The sequence below is a fragment of the Nematolebias whitei genome, chromosome 14 (assembly GCF_014905685.2).
Source record: "Nematolebias whitei isolate Nwh7 chromosome 14, NemWhi1, whole genome shotgun sequence".
In the NCBI taxonomy this organism is placed as follows: Eukaryota; Metazoa; Chordata; class Actinopteri; order Cyprinodontiformes; family Rivulidae; genus Nematolebias; species Nematolebias whitei.
The window spans coordinates 45,694,621-45,708,671 of NC_056511.1; the positions used below are offsets into that span (position 1 = coordinate 45,694,621).

General features: G+C 43.1%; 1 protein-coding gene across 1 annotated transcript in view; it reads right to left on the bottom strand.

Moving 5' to 3' along the window:
* Positions 1–9,355: 9,355 nt before the first annotated feature.
* acer3 (alkaline ceramidase 3) overlaps positions 9,356–14,051 on the bottom strand; it is a 19,387-nt gene continuing 14,691 nt past the window's right edge. Inside the window, exons 4-11 of the mRNA XM_037687620.1 lie at positions 12,268–12,320; positions 11,964–12,045; positions 11,816–11,851; positions 10,934–10,992; positions 10,737–10,883; positions 9,674–9,778; positions 9,542–9,587; positions 9,356–9,409 (exon numbers count right to left, since the gene is read on the bottom strand). Coding sequence (XP_037543548.1) covers positions 9,356–9,409; positions 9,542–9,587; positions 9,674–9,778; positions 10,737–10,883; positions 10,934–10,992; positions 11,816–11,851; positions 11,964–12,045; positions 12,268–12,320 — 582 coding nt within the window. The remainder of the gene's footprint in view (positions 9,410–9,541; positions 9,588–9,673; positions 9,779–10,736; positions 10,884–10,933; positions 10,993–11,815; positions 11,852–11,963; positions 12,046–12,267; positions 12,321–14,051) is intronic.

Here is a 14,051-nt window from a genome sequence, read left to right on the forward strand (position 1 = left end):
ACGGGGCAAAAAGTGTGTGTGCTGGATGAGTGGGGTCCTTCATGATACAGGTGGCCCTTTTCCTGCATCTGGAGGTCTAGATGTCTGTGATGGTGAGGAGGCTGATTCCGACAGATTTCTGTGCAGCCTTCACCACTCTCTGCAAAGCTTTTCTTTCTGCAGCTGTGCAGCCTCCATGCCACACGTTGATGCTGGAGCACAGGATGCTCTCCACTGCACACCTGTAGAGGGAGGTGAGGACTGAGCTTCCCAGACCAGCTGTTCTCAGCTGCCTGAGGAAGTAGAGTCTCTGATGAGCTTTCTTGATCAGGCTGGTGGTGTTGTTGCTCCAGCTGAGGTTGTCATTCAGGTGTACACCCAAGTACTTGTAGCTGGAGACCACTTCCACTGCAGATCCTCTTATGTTCAGGGGGGTGTAGGTGTGTTTGTTCCTTCTGAAGTCCACAATCATCTCCTTTGTCTTCTTCACATTGATGTGAAGGTTATTCTCTTTGCACCAGCTCTCCAGGTGTTCCACCTCCTGCCTGTAGCTGGACTCATTGTTTGTGATGCATCCCACCACCGCTGTATCATCTGCAAACTTTACAATGTGACAGCCTGGATGGGTAGCTGCACAATCATATGTGATCAGAGTAAAGAGGAGAGGGCTCAACACACATCCCTGAGGAGAGCCAGTGCTGAGGGTTATGGTGGAAGAGGAGAAGTTGTGGATCCTCACTGACTGTGGTCTGTTTGTTAAGAAATCTAGTACCCAGTTGCAAATGGAGGGGCTTAGTCCTAGTGTGAATAGTTTGTCCATCGGGGTTTAGGGGATCATGGTGTTGAAGGCAGATGTGAAGTCCACAAAGAGCATACGGACTTAAGAGTTTTTCTGCTCTAGGTGGTTGAGAGCAGTGTGGACCACAGAGGAGATGGCATCCTCTGTTGATCGGTTCTCACAGTATGCATACTGATGGGGGTCCTCATTGATGGTTGTTTTGATGTGAGTCATGACCAATTTTTCAAAGCATTTAGCGACTATCGAGGTGAGGGCCACTGGCCAATAGTCATTCAGACCAGTCACTGTAGAGCTTATTTGGACTGGGATGATGTTGGCAGTTTTCAGGCAGGTAGGAACATGTCTCCAGGGTAAGTGAGGTGTTAAAGATGTCTGCCAGCACCTCACAGAGCTGATCGACACATTCTTTCAGCACTTTTCCGGGGATGTTGTCTGGGCCGGTTGCCTCGTGTGGATGAATCCTCCTGAAGGTATGACTTACTTCTGCTGTGGTCACGCTGAGATGCTCTTCATCCGGTGGTGAGGTTGAGTCTGGTGATGGGTGGGCTGTTCGGTTCTTCAAAGCGTGCATAGAACTTGTTGAGGGCATCAGGCAGAGATGGGTCTTTGGGGCATTGTTCACTCCTTCCTTTATAATCTGTTAAGCACTTAATGCCCCTCCACATGCTCAGAGGGTCTTGTGAGGTGAATTGACCCTCGATCCTCTGTGCATATGTGGCCTTGGCCCTCTTAATACCAGCAACCAGCTTATTCATTGTCCTTATCAGCTCCTGTGAGTTTCCAGACCTGAAGGCAGTGTTCCTGGCTTCGAGCAGGGTGCACACCTCTTCATTCAGCCAAGGTTTTTTGTTTGGGTAGCTTTTAACATACCTGATGGTGGAGACGGTGTCAGTACATGTACTAATGTAACCCAGAAATGAGGACGCGTCCAGATCAAGCGATTCTCCATTTTCAGCAGCTTCTCTGAAAACCTGCCAGTCTATTCGATCAAAACAATCTCTCAGTATGGGGCTATTGTCCCGGATTCAACATTTAACTTTTTTTTGTACCGGTCTGGAGCATCTCAGAGGGGGCAGGTAAGCAGGAGCCATTAAGATTGAGATGTGATCAGAGAATCCTAGTTGGGGGTGGGGTTCGGCTTTGTATGCATCTTGTACGTTTGTGTAAACACGGTCCAGCGTGTTGTTTCCACGTGTTGGTATGCCCACATGCTAGTAAAAACTTGGGAGGCAGTCCTTTAGATTCACGTGATTAAAGTCTCCAGCTACCATGTAAAGAGCCTCAGGGTGTTTGTTCTGCAGCGAGCTGAAGAAATCATGAGCTCCTGCAGAGCGTCGTTAGCATTAGCATTTGGTAGAATGTAAACAACCGTAATGAAAGTCATTAAAGTCGTTAGCTCACTGCAGCAGTCCGCTCGAAAAAAGAGTCTGTCATCCAGCTGGAAGACTGTATCTGACGTTTCACTTGTAATCCATGTTTCTGTGAGGCAAAGCACCACACACTTCATCATCTCTTCTGAGGCGCCCGCTCTCAGATGAAGCATATCCATCTTGTTATCCAACGAGCGGATGTTTGACAGAAAGAGAGATGGCATTGGGAGTTTTCCGGCTTTAGCGTTAGCTCGTAGCCTCACCATAACCCCCGCCCAGCGACCGCTCTTCTTAAGCCGGGAGCAGTGCTTCTTCTTCTGCCTCTTGGAACGCTTCTGCTGCAGCTTCCATGTAGATGACTTTAAGATCTGCATTCTGCCGAGGGTAGTTTTGAATAGTATTAGTATTGTACTTATGATGACAGCTGCGGCACTGCCTCCCCTGACTGCACGTCACTGCTGGAGATGGAACCAGCAGATCTGCGGCTGGAGGTGGGAGCAGCAGATCTGCAGCAGGCAAGGAGGCCGGTGACTCTGCAACAGGAGGTGCACTTCGACTACCCGACGACATCATTGCCCCACCTCCACTACAGTGTTGGTAAAGTGCTGGTTTCCCTGCCTCAGCTACTTGACTGTTTGCCATAATGTACTTGGAGTTGATCGAGACTCTATCAAAAGTCTCATCAAACTCCTCCCACATCCAAGCCTTTGCTTCCGCAACAGTCAGGGCTACAGCCTATTTGGCCCACCGGTGCCCCTCATCTGCCACTGGAGTCATACCAGGCAAGGCCCGGTAGGACTCCTTCAGCTTAATGGCCTTCCTTATCCGGGGTGACCACCAACAACTAGCTAAAGGTAGCCACCTTAACAATAGAGGTGCACGTATCAAACTCGATCACCACCACCACCCCACCCCCATTTGCTGGGATGCAGTTTAAGCTTTCTCCATTGTGGATGTTTAAGATCCTTCTGATGGGTTCTTCTGCAAGGCGTTTCCAACAAACCCTCACTTTATGTTTGAGTCTAATGGGTCTGTCTGGCATATTTGCCTGTCGTCTGATCCAACTCACCACCGGGTGGTGTTATCAGTTGACAGCGAAGTTCCTCTCTTCACTCAGTGTCTAAAACATATGGCCAAAGAGCAGAAGACACAACTACAGTCGACTAACATCTGCAGCCTAAGGTGTCTCAGTGACATGGAAAATAAATACTGGCCCCAACATTGTTTTATTCACTTCAGTTTGTGAGTAGTCTGTTTAGGGAAATAAAATAATCAGTGACTAAAGCTGTAAATCAGTAGATTGAAGTTCCAGTTGTAAAGGAGTGACACAGATTGTGAGCAGTCAATTTTGTCAAGTTTTGAAAAAAGTGATTTATAAGATACACATGTGCTCTTGCAACAACTTATATTATGGTATAAGTATTTGTGAGGTGCAAGGCTAACATTTTTTGCACAGGTTTTACTGGTGCATCCAAACCTTTTCTTCTAGGTGGACTCAAATTATTTCGCTTCTTGTCCACCATGAGATTCCATTTTTAGTGATATTTTTATCATTTATAGATTGCAACAGGAACAGAGGTGAGGGTACATTTTTGTCTTTATTTTCATTGCAGCACAAACAAATTTTAAAAAATCACAACCAGTAACTTTTTTACAAGATAATGTATAAAGTGCCAAACAAAATGAAAAAAAAAAAAAAAGCACCACAGACACAAATGAGTTTGCTGTACAGATACTTCATCACCCTGAACTGGTCCATGTCCCTCCACCGTTTGGTTTCTACACTTTTGAAAATTATGTTTGTCAGTATTGAGTATTTGTATCAATTAATCATATATATATATTCACCATCTATATTATTATCTTTTACCCGCTTCTTCCATTTTGGGTCACAGTGATTGCTGGTGCCCATGTCCAGCAATCACTGTGCGAGGGGCGGGGGACACCCTGGACGGGTCTCCAGTCCATCACAGGGACACATAGAGACAAACGAGACAAACAACCATTCACGCTCTCACTCACACATAGAGACAATTTAGTTACCAATCAGTCTAACATGCATGTTTTTGGTCTGTGGGAGGAAACTGGAGTACCTGGAGAAAACTCATGGGCGGCTGTGGCTGAGTGGTTAGAGCAGTTGTCCTCCAATGCAAGAGTTGGGGGTTCGAATCCACCAGCAGTCACATGCCGAAGTGTCCCTGGGCAAGACACTGAACCCCTCATTACCTCTGATGTGTGTCCCATTGGTGTATGAATGTGATAAAGCTCTGATTAGTCTCTTTAGAATGATTTATACAATTAGCTTTGTAGAGATCTAGTATAGAGCTGCATGAATGAGACAGATTGTTGTAAAGAGCTTTGAGTGTCTTGATCATATAGAAAGGAGCTGTTTAAGTACAGTCCATTTACCACACATGCACAGAGAGAACATGCAAACTCCACCCAGAAAGACCCCTGGACTGGGATTTGAACCAGGGACCTGCTCGCTGAGAGGCAGCAGCTCTACCAGTTGTGCCACCATGCTGCCCTATACACACACACATATATATATATATACAGTATACATATATTCATATATATACATGTGTCCCTGTGATGGACTTGCGACCCGTCCAGGGTGTCCCCCGCCCCTCGCACAGTGATTGCTGGACATGTGCACCGACGACCCCCGTGATCCAGAATGGAAGAAGCGGGTAAAGAAAGTGGTTGGATGTTAATTTCTTTTTTTTTTTAAATGTTCAGTCTTATTATGCACATCTTAATGTGATGTTTAAGAGACACAAGCATTTTTGGATTCAATAGATTCTCTGATTTTGTTTAACTGAGCTGGAATATTTAACCAGAATGTATAAAAACTCAAATGTTAAAATGTTTTACAAATATAAAACTGGAAAATTTTGAAGTAAATTTACAAAAACACTGTGAACACAAGCCATGAGGTTAAATTCAGACGTAACTATAACTAGCAGTAATAAATTATTAAAATGCAAAATAATGGGTGGGGGGGGTCATTCTCTTGAATGCCATTAAAAAAAAGAAGTGGGATGTTCATAAAAATGAGGTGTCTGGAGGTTCTGCTCGTCTTTATACATAAACTTTCAGACTGACACTCAGTTTAACCTTCAGTAAATAAGTAAATGCAAACATTACAAGGTTGTAATGTTTTCTACAATTTGTTCAACCAAACTTGTTTTTATACGTCAGTTTCATCCTACTGGAATAGTTTAACCCTTCAGGACGCTGTGGCTGCCTCAGTGAACGCTTCACTGCAGCCACAGAGAAGGTAAGGTGCTCAATACTCAAGAGTCATCCTTTTATTAGACAAACACAGGACATGAGGACCGATCAAAGGTCAGAAAACTGTTGGCAGAGTTTGGTGTTGTGGTCCAAACACACTTGGTGGTGCAATTCATCCCCTTCATAAAGGGAACATGGTGACACGACATGGAGGAGCTACACACGTGAAGGGAAGGCCAAGAAACTTTGAAGTAAAAGCTTTGTCCTCCTGAAGCATGTGGCTCATGATCAGGACACTGAAATGGACGAACTGAGAGGTCCACACAAGCATCAAGGCCACTTGGATTACACCGTTAACTGTAAGGCACCCTGGGGGAGGATCGCTCCCATGCACTGACGAGCGGGGAACTAAGAGCTCAAATAAACAGCTTCACACAGACATCTGCACGTTAATACTTATCATTCACATACTGTGCCTACGCTCTGACAGTGGATGTGCACGTCCAAAAGACGAGCGCACAGCGTGTTGCCTCAGGAGATAATCAGCAGTTTAGAAAAAGAATTCCCCTCAAACTGCTGCGTCACTTGTTACTAATACACGTGTGCTGTTTCACAGCATCAAGAAACAAAAAGAAAAACCTTCAGTTCACAACTCAAATCTGAAACAGACAGCTGTAAAACAGCTGCACAGCCTGTTGCACTTCATCAAGAGGTGGAGGAGTGCACCACCCAGTGCACCACCCAGTGGATGCATCCACACCGTTTCTAAAGAACAGTTTCTAGTGTTTTGACATCTAATAAATAGCTGTTAAATAAAATGCATTAGTCTTTTCTGATTCATTAAGTATATTACTAAAAGCACAACACTATTTTATGTTCACTTGACTTGAGGAAAATTTAAATATCTTGTGCACTCCAGGTTTAAAAACAACCTGAGCAACTTTGGCAATAAATTAAAAAATAAGATCAAAACTGGCTTCAGACTGTCAGTATTCCAGTTGTGGCATGTTACGTGAAACACTTGAAGACAATTCAAAACTCGTGCAAAGCTCGTGACAGAGGAGTTTTCCAGTAACTCCAGCTCCTTGGAGCTCCTCAAACAAGGCGACTTGTTTTTCAGTCTTTGCTTGTGGGGGGTCAAAGTTCATTGGGCAGAAAAGAAGCAGAGCTGCAGTGATTGACACGTTCACACTCCTGGCAGTGACATGAAAGGCAGCACCTCCCTGAGCTGCGACTGCTCAAGTCTACTTTACAAAAACACTCCTGGAAATACTTTGCAGTCTTCTGGTGCAACAAGTTCTCTCTCAAAGAAGTCTCAGTGTTGTCACAGGACTGTTTCAGTGGGTTAACGTGTCAGTGGACTCGTGCACGGAGCTCTCCCTCTGAAGAGCACCGGCCCAGGCCTGGACAGCACGGCACTGGGTAACTATGGAAACTGGGGTAAAACCAGGAACATGATTCTGTCCGGGACACTTACAGCAGCATCCCCGGCAGATGGAACTGGTTAAGATGGAACTGGTTAAGATGAAACTGGTTAAGATGGAACTGGTTAAGATGAAACTGGTTAAGATGGAACTGGTTAAGATGAAACTGGTTAAGATGGAACTGGTTAAGATGGAACTGGTTAAGATGGAACCGGTTAAGATGAAACCGGTTAAGATGAAACCGGTTAAGATGAAACTGGTTAAGATGAAACTGGTTAAGATGAAACTGGTTAAGATGAAACTGGTTAAGATTAAACTGGTTAAGATGAAAACTGCTTAAGATGAAAACTGCTTAAGATGAAATTGGTTAAGATGGAAACTAGTTAAGATGAAACCGGTTAAGATGAAACTGGTTAAGATGAAACTGGTTAAGATGGAACTGGTTAAGATGAAACTGGTTAAGATGGAAACTGGTTAAGATGAAACTGGTTAAGATGGAACTGGTTAAGATGGAAACTGGTTAAGATGAAACTGGTTAAGATGAAACTGGTTAAGATGAAACTGGTTAAGATGGAAACTGGTTAAGATGAAACTGGTTCAGATTAAACTGGTTAAGATGAAACTGGTTAAGAAACTTCATGCATCATGTTCATCTGGAACAGATCACATCTACTCTGAAAGGTTCTGCTGACAGATTCTGGGACACTTGGCAGCCATTTGTATGTCGGTGCCCGTGTAACATGTTCGTGTCTGATCTGGAGTGGGAGGAGATTTTGTTCTTTGTTTTTATGAGTGTGTTCTGAAAATAAAACCAATAAGAAGACTGGTCAAATAAACTGGTCTAAAACAGTCTTCATTTCAAATGTGTAGATTAAATGAAAAGCACTGGAGCAGCTGCACGGCTGCATGGTCACATGATAAAAAGTGCATGGTCACATGATAAAAAGTGCATGGTCACGTGATCAAACTGGGAAAGCGATATTAAGGATGTCAAACTCAAAGTGCACGTTGTGTGCACATATTAGGCTCAGAGGAGACAGTCCCACTGACAAACTATGCTTTTATACTTTAATGAAAATTGTTTTGAGCTTTAATGTAAAAGATGGTGTTCAGATCCTACAAGGTTTTGTAAAAACAACCTGTCAATTCTTTTATTAGACCTAATGTAAATATTTACACAACTTTCCTTTTATGACATCATTAGTCTAAATTTAATTTAAGACTTTTGTTCAACCTAAAAATACTCCCCTCCATTGAGATTAAGGTCCAGACTGTAGCTTTCTTTACGACCTCCACGCGAGTCTTTAGGACTCTGCTGAGTTGGACTTAGTTAAATAAATTAATTAATTAAATTCTATGTGTTGTCATCACTGTATGATCCCAAACAAAGACGTAGCCGGCTCTCTGCATTTAACCCATCGCACCTGAGATGCCCCCAGGTGCAGGGGGGCAGCTCTGTAGGCGCCCGGGGAGCAGTTCAGGATGAGGTGTCCTGCTCAGAGGCACCACGGCATGTGCAATGACCGGGGATTGAACCAGGAGTCGGCTGCCCGCCCCTACACCATCTTGGCCCAGTTGAACAGAATGTAACATTAGTTTTAACATTAACTTTTATGTTTTTAACCAAGAACCTACAAACATAATCACTAAGTGCTGTTGTCTTATTGCTGGGAGGGATAAGTTTAAAAACTGGGGAAGCCAAAACTCAAGCATGCACTCCCACTTCAGAACTGAGGGAGCACCAGCTCCACCTGCTCCATGCCAAGCTGGGTTTGATGGGGGCGGCATGGGCAATAAAATAATGTGCGCAGAACAATAAACTGTGATTTTCCTACAATGGTCGCTCCAAACATGGCTGCACAGCTTCCTGATCACCTGATGCTTGAAGAATCATCATTCAGTGGGACTCTAACAGAAAACCTGCCGTTTATCATCTTCATCACCCAACTAGTGTTCATCAGTCAGAGCCAGTGAGATGCTGCCTTGAAGAAATGGTACTTCAGCTTCTTTTGACACCACTCGTACAACACACTGTTAAAACTGGCTTATACTTTCTTAAAATTGGAATGTAATTGCATATATGACAGCCTGTAAGATTTAGTGATTACCATATCTGAGTGATAAAAGAAATATTAAGAATTTAAAAATAATTGCACCTATATTGTTATTCAAGCCTCCATCAATTAAACGCCAATAACCCCGTTCAACATGCTCCAGTGCATTGGACTACTAAGCATCAGTCGTTCATTATATTAAAGTGAATTAACAAATAAAATGTCTGTTACAATAACATTAGAGAAAAACTATTCTAATAAATTATAATTAATGAAAACAATTATTCTATTTTCTACAGTTGGACTCAGTGCTATACCATTCTTGGTCATTTCAAACAGCAGAGAACTGAAAGGCCCTAACGAGGTGCCCCATAATTCACCTGCTTATTGTGTGAGTGCTGCATTGCTGCTGGCAAGCACCGGCACGTTTTGGTGCCAACAGCGTCTTGATTTGGCAGTCACCATCTTTCAGCTGGTCTCCATTTCCTGGTTTCAGTTCATCCTCTGGGGCTCAATGTGCAACGTGGGCCAGACTCCACACAGGAACTGATAAGACAGGTGACAGCCAGCATGGGTTATAGTTCTACTGCACACCTCAAATGCACCATTGGTCGTGCAAAAAAGTGTAAAACAAATCACGTCTAATTACAGTTACTTCTGACAAGAAGCCGCACGTACCCTAACTTTTGGTCTGTGCTTGAGGTAGGTGGATCTGATCTGCAAGCTGGAGGAGAACGAGTATTTACTTTTGTTGTGAATGAACAGGCATCATCAGAGTGAACCGCTGTCATCTCCGTGTAAGAACGTTACCTGAGGAGTATGTGAAGGTAGGACCCGAGACCTGTGAAGATATGCCACCAGGCGTGGAACTGTGTTAGCACTCCAACACCAGAGGGCAGCACCTCTCTACTGGCTCTGAGGGAGAACCAAAACCAAGTGTTGAGGAAAACAAACACATTTTACTCAACTTGTTATCACAAATAATAATGGATTATTGGATCATGGAGAATTCTTCTGCCATTTAAAGTGATCATGTTAACATTCATGACTTGTCTTTAAGTATAAATATTTACAGTAAATATATCTAAGTAACAAAGTCAAGTCCTCTGGACAGATTTAAAAAAATTAAAACAAATAAATTAAAATTTTAAATTTAGAACGTGAAACATTTCAGCAAGTTTTAAATGTTTTAATTTTTATTTCTTTCATTTATTTATTTTAATCCGTCCACAGGACCTGACTTAACTTTGTTAGATTTTTCTACCTGGATTATTGAGCATGGATCAGGATATATGTAACAAAATATTTTCATTTTATTTAAACGTTACATTGTGAGCTGAAATATGTACCGTACATACACTTAACAGGTTAATTACATACATGCAACAGTCCTAATCCACTGCAATGAGGAAAAGACTAGTGCTTGTACAAAACATGGTTCTCAGTTGACCTACCTGGTAAAATAAAGAATATTATTATTATTATTAACAGTTATTCATTACATCACACCCAGGTTAATTATGCCATTTTTGAAACTGTTTGCTGTAAAATGTTTATATTAGTTTGGATCAAATTTATACACATTTCTAAAACATAATTATGTTCCACCAAAGGCGTCGCAACCATTACATATGAATATCCTGATGCATGCTCATTACATATGAAGGGGACAAGTCCCCCCCCACATTAAAAAAACGTTCATTTCAAAGTAATGAAAACTAGATGGAATGTTGCTTCTTTGTACACCAGTGTACACTATTTTGCACACTGGTGTACATGCATGTGCGCGCACACACACACACACACCATAGCCCCCCCCCCCCCCCCCACATTACAGATGCTTCTGACACCGATGTGCTGCACCAATCCTTACCGTAGCGAGTTGCAGAAGATGTTGTCAATATTCCACAGCAGGAAGCCAAGCATAAAGATGCCTAAGGAGGTGTAACACAGAGGCCTGAGCCATGGGTACACCCTACAGGTAGAACATAAATATAGAATGAAAACCCCGCTGCAACACCTTTCTCAATATATTGACTGTTTCTATTTTAAAGGTTTAGGAAAACTTACCATGTAACAATGAAAATCGATCGCAGCACTAGGCAAGCTACTAAAGCACCATACATGACCTGAAGTGTTGTGGAGGTGATAAAGCAAAAAATGAAAGATTAGTGACCAATGAAATAATTTACAACTATTAAAACTGCATCACATACACTAGTGAGAGATTTGCTTGGCTTAAATTCATTCCCACATTAAGAACAATAGACATTCAGTGCATACGCACACTGGAAACCATTAACACCTTGTTCCCTTAGTTCAGTCCTCATCACAATGTACTGGTTCTGGACCAGCAAATGATCATTTCTATGTTTCCCAGTCCTTACTCCACCAGGGGAGCTCAGAGGTTGACTGCACTCGGGCTTGAACCCCGAACCTTTGATCTCCCGTACCAGTCACACGACAACAGAACTGCACGAACTTTCTAACACAAAACAGCGAGAAGACCAGGTCCTTCAGCAACAGGCTCTTTGACAAGTATGAACTGGTTCCACCGTCACAGTGGATGACTCGACCAACTTTTTTTATATATTCATAAACTATTCTTTTATGTCTTTGTATTGTAACGTTGAGCTTTTACAGTTTGACTTGCTACTTTTTACAGGTAAAGTTGAGCTGAAAGTTAAATGAAGTTTATCTGTATAAAGCTGTGAGGAACATTTCCGTCTCCTTGTCTGAGTGACAGCAGGGTGTTGATTTAACAAGCTTATAAAGACGTTCATGTGACATGTCTCAGGTGTGGAGAGGGCTTTTGTTAACCAACCCGTATACATAAAAGTCAGAGTGCATGCTGTGTGGGCACGCTCAGTGTTTACACGAGTCACGGTCGACCTACAGCACACTGAGCCCTCGCAGCAAACCACGTGTCAGGTGGACGAAGCGCCACCTTACCTGATGAAACACTGGCTCCTTCCACTGTAAATACACCTGTGTGACAGTGATACAGAAACAAGTCACGGAGATACTGTATGTTGGCTGTAACACATTTTGTACAAAACAATAGAAAGTTTACATTTTTAAAGAAATGACTTTTACTCACCAAAGTGACCGTGACACTGAAGACTAATAATAATGCAATGGTAAAAAAGTTGATACTGTTTTCTTGCTTGAAGCATTCGTACCTAAACAAAATAAATTTCATTTATTTGTCCAGTGAAAAGAATATTAAAAGATGACAAGATAAGTAAAAGTTGCACATAAAATCACCAAAAGTTTATCCTATCCACATTCAGGAACTAGATCAAGTCAATCCATTCTCCAGTCTGAGCTGCAGTGATTGTGTTCTCGTGGTCTCAGGTGCTGCAGCGCCACCAAATCAAACTAAACAAGCCTGCACAACTTACAGGCAGTAGACGAAGACACAGGTGCTGTAAATCATTGGCAGCTCGTCCAGTAACTGCAAAACACAGCACAGAGAAAATGTGACTGAATGAGCACTGCCCTCGTTCACAATGACAGCACTTCATCACGTAGGACATGTGTCCAACATGCATGTCATACATGCGCAGAGTGTGCATACCTGTGTGTATGTACAGACCACTTTACTGGGAACACCTTGCTGGTGCTGAGTACAAGCCCCTTTCAGAGCTGCCCTTTTTATTCATGGCATAGATTCAACACTTTGTTGGAAAAGTCCTCAGGAATTTGAGTCCATGATGACGTGATGGGGAGCGTGGTGGAGTAGAGGTTAGACAAGTGAACTTGTGATCGGAAGGTCGCCGGTTCAAAGTTGCCCCTGCAGACTGTAACATCAAAATGTGGATGGAAAGATGAAAGATCCACATCTGCCCCCACCCTCATTTGCCCCATTCTGGGCCCTTCAACAGCACCCTTAACCCCCACCATCTGCTCCCCATGTGTCCTAGCTGCAGCTCTGCTCCACACAGAGGCTGTGGTAGCTCGGTGGCTGTGGTTGCGTCAGGAAGAACATCCGACATCCAAATTATTGTCAAATCCTGGTGCGAGTTCGCTCGCTGCGGCGACGCCTGACGAAGGGAACAGCCAAAATGAAAATGTAAAAGATTGACATGATAGCATCGCGCTGCTCCTCCAAACTGTGAATGTTCGTTCCACCACATAGCAACAGTGCTACACCGGTTGGAGACCTGGTGACCGTGGAGGCCACTGGAGTCCAGTGAACTGAGACTCATCAGACCAGGACATGTTTTTAAATGTATCTTATTGTCCAGTTTGGGCCCATGTGAACTTCTGTTTCCTGTTCTTAGGTGACAGGAGGGGACTCAGGGTGGTCTTCAGCTGCTGTAAGCCACCTACTTCAAGACCGGACGTGTTGTGTGTTGATGGTATTCTGCAGACCTTTGTTTGTAACAAGTGCTAAAATGAGGTTCTGTTGCCTTTCTTCTCAAACCAGTCTGCCCAGTCTCCTGTGACATTGAAGTAGGACGTTGTTTACCAGGCAGTGTAATAAAACACGGCCTGTTATCAGTGAACCTATATAGATAGAAACAAAGATGCCATGAAGTCTGGGTTGGGGCCCTGACCCAGCACATCCTCTCTGATTGAGTGTACGAGTGAGTGCTGTCATGAAACGAGATAACTGTAGAATAGTTCTGTGAAAATCAGTGAAGGAGGTTTCTTTTTTAGGACTCTGATGATGATTTACATTTTCTGCATCGCTTCAATAAATCTCCAAGTTTTGCAGTTATTGAGATTCAGTGTCCTCGGTTTTTATGAAAGATCAAGTCTTTGCATGTTGTTTAGCTACAACAACATCAACAAGGCTTTTAGTCCACACAAGTGCTGCTCACTGGACATTTGTTCTTTGTTGGACCATTCTCTACAAATCCTAGAGGTGGTTGTGAGTAAAAATCCCAGTAGATCAGCAGTTTCTGAAATACTCATACAAGCCCATTTAACACCAACAATCACTTCACGTTCACCTAAAGCTCCTTTCTTCCCATTCTGACGTCTGGCTCGAACTTCAGCGTCGTCTTCACCACGACTGCATGCCTGAACGAACTCTGTTGCTGCCGTGTGATTGGCTATTTGTGTAAACAAGCAATGGAACAGGTGGACCGAGTAAACTGGTCGGTGAGTGTGTGTACACATAGAGGCATAATTATGTATATATATGTGCATAAAACACACACACATTTCACATATATAT